Below are 9,878 nucleotides of genomic sequence, written 5' to 3'. Positions count from 1 at the left end.
GCATTGGGCCAAGTAATCACAAGATGGCTGCCGCCGCATCAACTGATAATTATCTCTGCTTGCTGGAGCTGTTTTCCCGAAACTGTATTCCATGAAGACCCACCTACCACTATAGACCCACCCTAAATCCAACCCTGATTGGAACCTATGATCCCTATTGAACTGATAATTAGAACACGTAGCCCCTCACCCATTTACTTGCATGTATCACATTTTCAATAAAAAGGCACGATAATTCCTGGCAATGGTCACTCTTCAGAGAGCAATCTCTGGGGGTGTCCGACTGAGGACGTGCATGAAAATGGCACCGAGGCCTTAGTCTTCTTTTCCTGTGCCACCTCCGACGAGTCAACCCACCCCTGCTGAGGCCGGACCCCGGCATTATTACTACTGTACATCCCCTGTCTCAAAAATGCAAAATACTATCTATACATATGCTGACTTGTTTGCATCATGTTCTCAAGTGGGATCATTTCACAAGGATTTTTTCCTGACATTTTCAGTAATTACACTAAACTCTATTAGATATATGAGCAAATTTTATTTCTAGCAATAAATCATGTTTCTTAAAGCAGTGAACATTATAATTATAATTTCATTTATAATAGAAATTGTATTAAACATTGGTCATCTAATTACCTTCAAACAGCATGTCTCTCTAAGGCTAGTTTTCAATAAACGAAGTTTTAAAAAAGACACTTGTAAATTATTTATCAAGACTACAAGAACAACTAAATAGAAAATAGCACAATAGTAGCAAGCAATATCTGGCTATCCACTGGTACTAAAAGTAGGAAGCCTTATAACATGGTTGTTACCACCAAAGATCATTTTATACAGATTCCTTCAACTTCATTTGCTACCAAGTTACCCTAAAATTATTACAGAACCAATTGGAACAACTTGAATATAGGAAAAAGCAGATTACTTCATTTATTGTGATGTTTCAATTAGGAACAAAAAACTAAACTGAAAATTCAGGATTTTGGCAGTCTCTAAAACTAGTACATCAATGACAACAAAGCTTCATTTTTCTTTGGATTTCAACTAGCATGTATATATACTAGCTAAATATGTGTGCTTAACTTTAATATATTAAATTTAAGAATCAAAATGATACTTCAGTTATGTAACTATCATTTTAAGTGCATGCAAACAACTGTTTCTAAGAGAATAATTTTAGGGTTAGGTTTCCATGCACTAGGGTAGGAATCTTTAGAAAGGCAAAATCATTCCTCTATAATTTTAAGCACTTTACTTCCTCTAGTCAGAACTTTATTAACATTTCAAGTCGACTTCCCACTAGATAAAAGTGTGTGAATGTTGTCTGGAGTAAGTGAGTGTCATAGGATAAGGAAAAACTATATAAGTCATATCTTTACAATTTATATAAATTATTTAAAATATTTATATATTTAAAAACATACAGCTAGCCCATACACTGACAGATGCTTTTAAAATTCTTTATGAAATCTTTCTGCTTTCTGAAAATGTTAACAATGGACAGGAGGTCCATTTTTTTTACTAATTGTTGTAATTTGTTTTCTAGTTTGAATTTATTGGGAAGTTACAAAGATCATTTTATACAGATTCCTTCAACTTCATTTGCTACCAAGTTACCCTAAAATTATTACAGAACCAATTGGAACAACTTGAATATAGGAAAAAGCAGATTACTTCATTTATTGTGATGTTTCAATTAGGAACAAAAAACTAAACTGAAAATTCAGGATTTTGGCAGTCTCTAAAACTAGTACATCAATGACAACAAAGCTTCATTTTTCTTTGGATTTCAACTAGCATGTATATATACTAGCTAAATATGTGTGCTTAACTTTAATATATTAAATTTAAGAATCAAAATGATACTTCAGTTATGTAACTATCATTTTAAGTGCATGCAAACAACTGTTTCTAAGAGAATAATTTTAGGGTTAGGTTTCCATGCACTAGGGTAGGAATCTTTAGAAAGGCAAAATCATTCCTCTATAATTTTAAGCACTTTACTTCCTCTAGTCAGAACTTTATTAACATTTCAAGTCGACTTCCCACTAGATAAAAGTGTGTGAATGTTGTCTGGAGTAAGTGAGTGTCATAGGATAAGGAAAAACTATATAAGTCATATCTTTACAATTTATATAAATTATTTAAAATATTTATATATTTAAAAACATACAGCTAGCCCATACACTGACAGATGCTTTTAAAATTCTTTATGAAATCTTTCTGCTTTCTGAAAATGTTAACAATGGACAGGAGGTCCATTTTTTTTACTAATTGTTGTAATTTGTTTTCTAGTTTGAATTTATTGGGAAGTTACAACATTTCACTAAAGTAAAATACCAATATGTGAATATTTAATCAGTTTGGTATTTATGGTTAATCAAATATTATAAAGTTAGCTATTTCAAACAAAACCATTACAATTTATACATAAGGAATACCACTTACAAGCTGCTCTGATTTCACACCATATAACTGGATGGTCTTCGCCACGTTTTTGGACACAGCTAATGTGAGGTTTGCATCAACAGCAGCTATATTTAGTTCACTAAGAAAACAAAAACAGATTTTAATTATTAGCAAGACAGTTCATCAACAAAATAAAGAGCAACATATAAATCTGAACCCAATAAACAATGAGGAATTTTTAAAAATAGATTTCACTTATTCCTCCAAGAATTAGCAATATAATTGTTAAACTTTTTCCCAAAAAATTTAGAATTAGGAAAAAGTGCCTTGAGATGGCTTTGCTAATGACCAGTTTCTCATTAATAAAAGCATGTCATGTGTGGGTTTGGTCTGTGATTAAGAGAGTCAATTGTGTACAGATTTTTAAAGTAGCACTCTTGCTAATACTGATAAGGGCAATTAGAGGCATTGCATATCACAGACATCTGCAAGGAAATGACAGCTCTTGAATGGAAATGATGACCTTGGAAGGGACATAGGCTAAAAATATAAATTACACATGATACATAAAGAAACTCAGTTTCTGTAGAAATGATGCCGATTCGTGCTATTTTCTATAGAGTAGCTTTTTAAATATATCGAAAGCACAACAGAGAAAGCTATGATTTGACATTTTAAAGATCTGGATTCTTTTTTCCCTTGAATTTTTTTTTTATTCATGATAAGCACATGTGCACACGTGTGAGAGAGCGAGAGCAAGAGAGAGAGGTGACCATCCCCACAGGGTCTGCCATGACCCCCATCCACAGCCCTCTAGCTGGTCAGTCACACTTACATGTGTGACTTTCAGACTGACTGGTCTAAGGGTTCGACTCCTGATCATCATGTGGGTTCAGGTCTCTCTTACACCATGGAGTGGGCTCCAAAATTTGAATTCTAAAAATATTTCCCTGTCATTTGTATTTTCAGCTTTAACACTGGATTGAGATACTTCAATTGAATACTGAAAAAATTATTTTACAAAGATCATAGGAAAAAAATAAGAATTTAAAAATTGCATGAAAACCCATATGCAAGTAGAAAGCAAGAAAAGTAATTATTGAGTTTGAAGTAATAAAATAAACCTTGGTACTTAACAGATTCTCTTCTAAAAAAATTAGACTTTTAAAAACAATAGTGCATACTATGTGTGATAACTATGCCTTTAAAATACTATTGGAACGTTTTATTAATGTTCACTTTTAAATTCTATTAAACACTGGCATGAGTAAGTGTCTTAAAGCTCTGGATAATATTTGATAACAGTATTGCCAAGTTGCATAGAGGAATAGGAGAGATGGATCCACCATGTTAACATAAATACTTCAAAGAGATCAAGGTGAATCTAGGTTTGTTGTTTATCTAGGGTTGTTGAAAAAAAACACAAAGTAGATAACAGAGACTTAGAATTTTAAAAAATAATAATAAATCTAGAGCCAGGACTCTGGAAAGTCACAGATGCTGGGCAATCTGGACACCTTCTGTTTGCTGCTGAAGATGATGCTCACGTATATTATGCCTGCGGCTTTTTCCTCTTACTCTTCCATGCCTCGGAATGACCATCTTAATATTTGTGGTCTGAAAGAATTCAGTCAGTCCTATACCTTGGTCCTGTCTTGCCCAACTATTTTCACATCTTCCACAAAGTGCCCTCCTCAAATGAACAGACCTACTGTTATGACAACTTGGTAGCTATGACAGGAACTGAGATAGTCTCAACTTCAAATTAATCTGGATAACTTTACACTGTAAATGTCTAAAGGCAACAGACATTGCAAACATTATCTGCAAGCTTTCAGGTGGCACCTCTGCTAAAATACCTTCCCTTTTTAGAGTTATAAGAGCTGTAACATTCACTTAGAAAGCTTAAAATAGCAAACACAAGTATTCTAGTCAGGATTATGATGTACCATGAGGTACATTCTCAGTTTAGAATAAAAAACATTAAGCAGTATGTTCTAATTTCTCAATTTGTAAAGTTATTTTTATGTTTACTTTTATGTGTAGTAGTAGGGATTTACTAAGGCATAAAGAGCTAGGTTTATTCAGCAACCTTCACAAGACACAGAATAATTATAAAATACTACTTTTAGAGTATATCTAAATAATTTTATTATCTGGAATCTTGAGCACTTACTATGTGTGCACTCATTCACTGCAAAACTCGTGATATAAGTCTAATTACTTGAATAATTTGAGACATTTAAAAAATGTACTGCTATTGTACCTCACCAAGAAGTGTGCAGGCATCTTACAGTATGGCATTATATAAAAAATACATACCTTGCTATGGTTTTAATGATTCCATCAAGTTCATCAGAGGAAGGAGGATTACGACCACCAGGTGGAAAAACCAAGTTGATAGGATCAAAGAGTCGAGATAAGGATTTGGATAGATAAGCACTCTCATAGGGTTGCAGTGAGTCTTTCAAAGCCTTTTCTGGACTGTGGAAACACAAATTTTTCCAAAACTTAAATGATATAAAACAAAATGCTATTATATCAGGCTATAAATACCTTTTAAAACATATCAACCATGAAAAATGTATATCTATATTAATAAAAGGAAAGAAAATTTATGTTAAAATGTATAAATATATTTACAAATACATTTCTTGATAAAACAATTATTAAGGACTACATGAACCTTTTAATTTACATATCAGTCCTAGATTATATAATATAATATGCACCAGGTACATACTGTATCATTTGTGGCTTGAAAAATAAAAGAATAATACTGTAAAATCCTATTACTACAAAGGAGGCTATGCTTTACTTAGCAAATCCTTTTTTTAAAAATTTGTATTTATTATCATTATTCTTCAATTTTGACCAAAAAAGAGACAGAGGAGGAGAGAGGAAGAATGAGAAAGCAAGTTGCCAGGTCTGAGACTCAAACCATGGTTGGCCATGTCTTAACCACCATGCTACCAGCTGGTCCAGCAAATTCTATATATTTTTTTTCAAATCCTATTTTTTTACAGTTTATTTATTGCTTCCACAAGAGAGAGGTACATCCAACATGCCATGATCCAACCCCAGTCTCAGCCAATTAGAATCGCAGGCACTTCTTTCTGCACACCTAGCATGTATAGGAAATCTCGAGAAAGGACCCCAGATCATCTCATGTGGCTTCAGCACTGTGGAGCATTTGTTACTGCTGCACCAGGGCAGCTGGCTGCAGATCCTGTTTTTACAGAGCATCAAAGCATACACAAGAGAGACAAGCCTGCAGAGACCTGCTCCATTAGCTTAACCCTCTTCACTCATAACTGCTAATTCCCATAAAGCTCACTGTCTAAGAAGCAAATATGCAGATCTTTATTTTTTACCAGTTTACCCTTGCTGTGTTCCTAATGAGAATGAGGACAAAATAAAAAATATTTGTATAAGTCTTACAATCACATAGATACTCCCAATCGGAATGGAAGTTCATTTGTTTCTACTAAACATGTCTCTCTTTACCCATTTCACATCTTCAATAACTTGCATTGATTCTTTTTAGCATTTTTCCTTGGACAATTAATATGAAATGCCTATGATCATTATTTCCATCTGTTTCCTTACTCCTATAATTAGTTACACATCTTCTCTCCAACTGTCTTTAAATAAATAAATAAATAAATAAAATGTCCCCTTCATCTAAAATGTTAACCTTGAAAGTGTCTAGTATGCTCCTTCATGTACAAGAAACCTGGCTTTCTGCTTTATTCATCCTTCGGGTCAAGTGGCAAGACCTAGAGCTCAGAATGTTCCTTGTTCCTATAACATCACAATTCCATAGCTGTCTCTTACTACTTTCACATTCAGAAGTTTTCCAATTTATACTTATTTACTGAGACTATTACACCAAGGACTTCGTTAAGTGCTAGGAAGATGCAGATTAAGAGAACTTCTTAAAAATAAATATTTATTTAATTATTATTTTTTAATTTGACCAGTTAGAGAGAGGGAAACAGAGACAGACAGACAGAAGGTGAGAAAGCAAGTCACCAGGGACTCAAACCATGGTTGGCCACGTAGGAGTACAGAATCTTAACCAACACACTACCTTCTGGGCCCTGGATTAAGAGAATTTTATAATCTAGCAATGAAATGAGTAAAGTGTCAATTACAATACTTTTTATAATAGATAATGATACAAAGTCCACAAGGTGAGCTTGGAAAAACTAGTAGCTAATCTGTCTGAAGCAATCCTCTACTGAAGCCCATGCTATCTATTAATATTTACATGTCTTCTCTATTTTGCTCATGCTGTCCACTGACCTTAAAGAAGACTCCTCTGCAGAAATTTTGGCACTAAATTATAATTACTAACATTCTTCTTGTCCTCCAAATCTAACTGAACACTTGGTGACCGCAATGTCAAAATGATAACTTTTAAAAATCTGCCCTGATTAGAAGCCTACATTGATAATGACCTTCATCTCAGCTTTATTATGGAGCTTCCGAACTTGAGTTATTTTGAACTGCTCCATATCTAATACCTCCAAGCTTAAAGACAACTATCCACATGCCCCACCCTCTCCCATCTCTTTCTCTCCCACACATATTAAGTCTCTACAATTTGCCAAGTATTTCATAGCTGTAGGAAATACAGCAGAGAACTCAGTTTCAAAAAAATCCCCTATCCTCTTAAAGCTTACCTGCTAACAAAAGAGATACAACAACAACAACAAAAAAAAAGGTTAAAAAAGTAAAAATGTTATCTACATTTCACATCTAGGTTTCCAAAACCTTAATCTTGCTATACTGACATCAATTATGTCTTCCTCCTTGGCCAGGCTGGGCCCTCTGCCATCAAAGGAAGCCATAGATTTCTTTTTTCTTTTCTTTTCTTTTTTTTTTTTTTTTGAGAGGTTTTTGCTATAGGGCGCATGCGCTCACCAGACAGACAGAGAGAGACAGAGAGATAGAAAGCGAGAAATCACCCCCCCAGAGGAGATGGCCACACCGCAATCCCTTCTCCTCCATTCTCCTCTCGGGATCTTAGGCACGCACGCACATGCGCCCGGCCTGAGTTTTAAGCCACCGGGTCCGGGACGCGAACGGCGGTCGACTACATGGGAGTCCAGCGACATAGCCATTATGCTAATTGCTGGTCCCAAGCTTGGACTTTCTTGCTTGCTCGCCCTTCAGCCTTCCACCTTCAGTCATGAGATCACATGGAAAAAAGGCCTTTATCAATCAAGTATGGGCCTTGGACTTTCCAGCCTCCAGAACTCTAAGAAATAAGTCTCTGTATTTTATAAATTACCAGTCTCAAGTATTCTGTTATAGCAACTCAGAACAGACTATCACTTTTTCTTCATTCACTGTGTTAAAACTGCACCAACGTCTTTCTGTTCCTCAAACCTCTTTATCTTAATTTTTCTCAAGATTTTAAGATTCGCTGTTCTCAAAAAACAAACAAGCAAACAAACAAAATAACTTATTCCAAGTCTCCCATGGTTGACTCTTTCACATTACTTAGATACCGGGTCAATTGTCATATCCTCACAGAGGCCTTCCCTGCTCACTATTAATATAAGCCACTCTATTACATTATTTATTTTTTCTCGTAGTAATTACCACTTCGGAATATTTAACATGAGTACTAAGTGATAAAAAATGCTAACTTGGTTATTTGTGCTTTGACTCTATTTTGATTCCTCTAGAGCCTCATTTCACTCATCACCCCTTTTCTTTCCTGCATCTTTCTTTTTTCCACTCACTACTTCTATCTACAAGCACTTTCAAGTCTCTATCATTAAAAATAAACCAACGAGATTTCCTTCAACCTGGCTAAAATGTTCCTTTGATTGAACTAACAGGATCAAATTCATATTCTCTCTTCTGTCTTATTTCTCAAAATATTTAAAACCCATTGTACTGGCTTCCTGATTAACCTCTTGACATTTTGACTTTTTAGATTATGGGTCATATCTCCTCTCTCATCACAACCACTTTCCTAAATTTTAGACTGCAAACAGTGACAATGATGTCTCATTAGTCAAAGCACAGTGGCTTTTACATTCAATCACTGCACATTTCCATAAAGCACAATATGGTTTTTCAAAGTGTGAGAGCAGTATGTGACCATCAAATCAAGGATATTGCCACATACATATCCTTTTAATATAAAATACAAAGTTCTCTATCATTTTTAATAGAGAACTTTACATTCTGTGTCCATTAAGTTTAAATGTTTCTTCCCTAACACAAGTAACACACACTCATTTTAAATACTAGCAGAAAATATGAAGAAGTCTACTTCCTGGAGATAAACAATTATTACCACTTACTTTCTATGTTTTCAGATCTTTCTTAGTGTATAAATATGAATTTAAAAATAAAACTAGGCCATAAGTAGGATACTATATATGCTATTCCATGTATACCTCAAAACATGTAATACATTAAATCTTCATAGGTCAATAGATAGGAATTCTTTCACCCTGCCCCTTCTTCTATTAGGCCTTATCTAACATTCTGGCCACTTATTTGGCTAGTCAGAACTTCTAACTACAATGGACACAAATTTAACTAAATATATATAGGATAAAAATTAAAGGAGAAATGACTATTTAAACAGCGTTTATAAATCTATTCAACGTTTTTATTTTACAACACAGGTGATAAAAAGCAGCTGCTGGGCTAATAGCACAGCGGTTAAGCACTGTGCGAAAGGAGATGGATCCCACATGCCGACTTTTGTTGAATCCGGCCCCCGTGGCAACACACTGGGCATGCTCGAGATCCTGACGGGATGGAAAAATGGAGGAAAAGAGATTGCAGGATGACCAAACACCATTAAAGAAGGTGATTTCTCCCTCTCTCTCTCTCTCTATCTCTGGTGCACACTCACCCTTTTGTATTAAAAAACGTAACAAAACAAAAACGAAATCTGACAGAACTTTAGTCAGACTTGCCACTGGAAATATTCTAGTGTTTAAAGAATGGTATGAGAGTCAGTTCCTTGATCTATCAAGATTTATCTCCCCATGGGACCAGCAGTTAGCGTAATGGCTTTGTCGCTGGACTCCCATGTAGTCGACCGTGGTTCACATCCTGGACCCGGTGGCTTAAAATTCACGCCAGGCGTGTGTGTGTGCGTGCCCAAGATCCCGAGAGGAGAATGGAGGAGAAGGGATTGTGGCGTGGCCATCCCCCCTCAGGGGTGATTTCTCGCTTTCTGTCTCTCTCTGTCTGTCTGGCGAGCGCATGCGCCCTATAGCAAAAACCTCTAAAAAAAAAAAAAAAAGATTTATCTCCCCTATAGTTTCTGAACATACTAGTTGCTTTTTTTAATGTCACATTTATGACAGTGACCTATTAATAATGATGTTGTTTGAGGTCACTGTACATATATTATAGTATCAAGGAAAATGGCAGAGGGTGAAAAATAGGGAATCAGAAAAACAGAAAGAAAAAATATATAAGAA

At 35.1% G+C, this 9,878-nt stretch overlaps 1 protein-coding gene across 1 annotated transcript in view; it reads right to left on the bottom strand.

Annotated features, from left to right (window-relative positions):
- Positions 1–9,878, bottom strand: part of COG5 (component of oligomeric golgi complex 5) — a 262,688-nt gene that overhangs the window by 80,604 nt on the left and 172,206 nt on the right. The window contains 2 exon segments of the mRNA XM_006161165.3: positions 2,452–2,551; positions 4,735–4,896. Of these exon segments, the coding sequence (XP_006161227.1) occupies positions 2,452–2,551; positions 4,735–4,896 (262 nt within the window).

Source organism: Tupaia chinensis, unplaced genomic scaffold (assembly GCF_000334495.1).
Source record: "Tupaia chinensis unplaced genomic scaffold, TupChi_1.0 Scaffold138322_1, whole genome shotgun sequence".
NCBI classification, from domain to species: Eukaryota; Metazoa; Chordata; class Mammalia; order Scandentia; family Tupaiidae; genus Tupaia; species Tupaia belangeri.
This window is presented reverse-complemented; position numbering and strand designations above follow the sequence as displayed.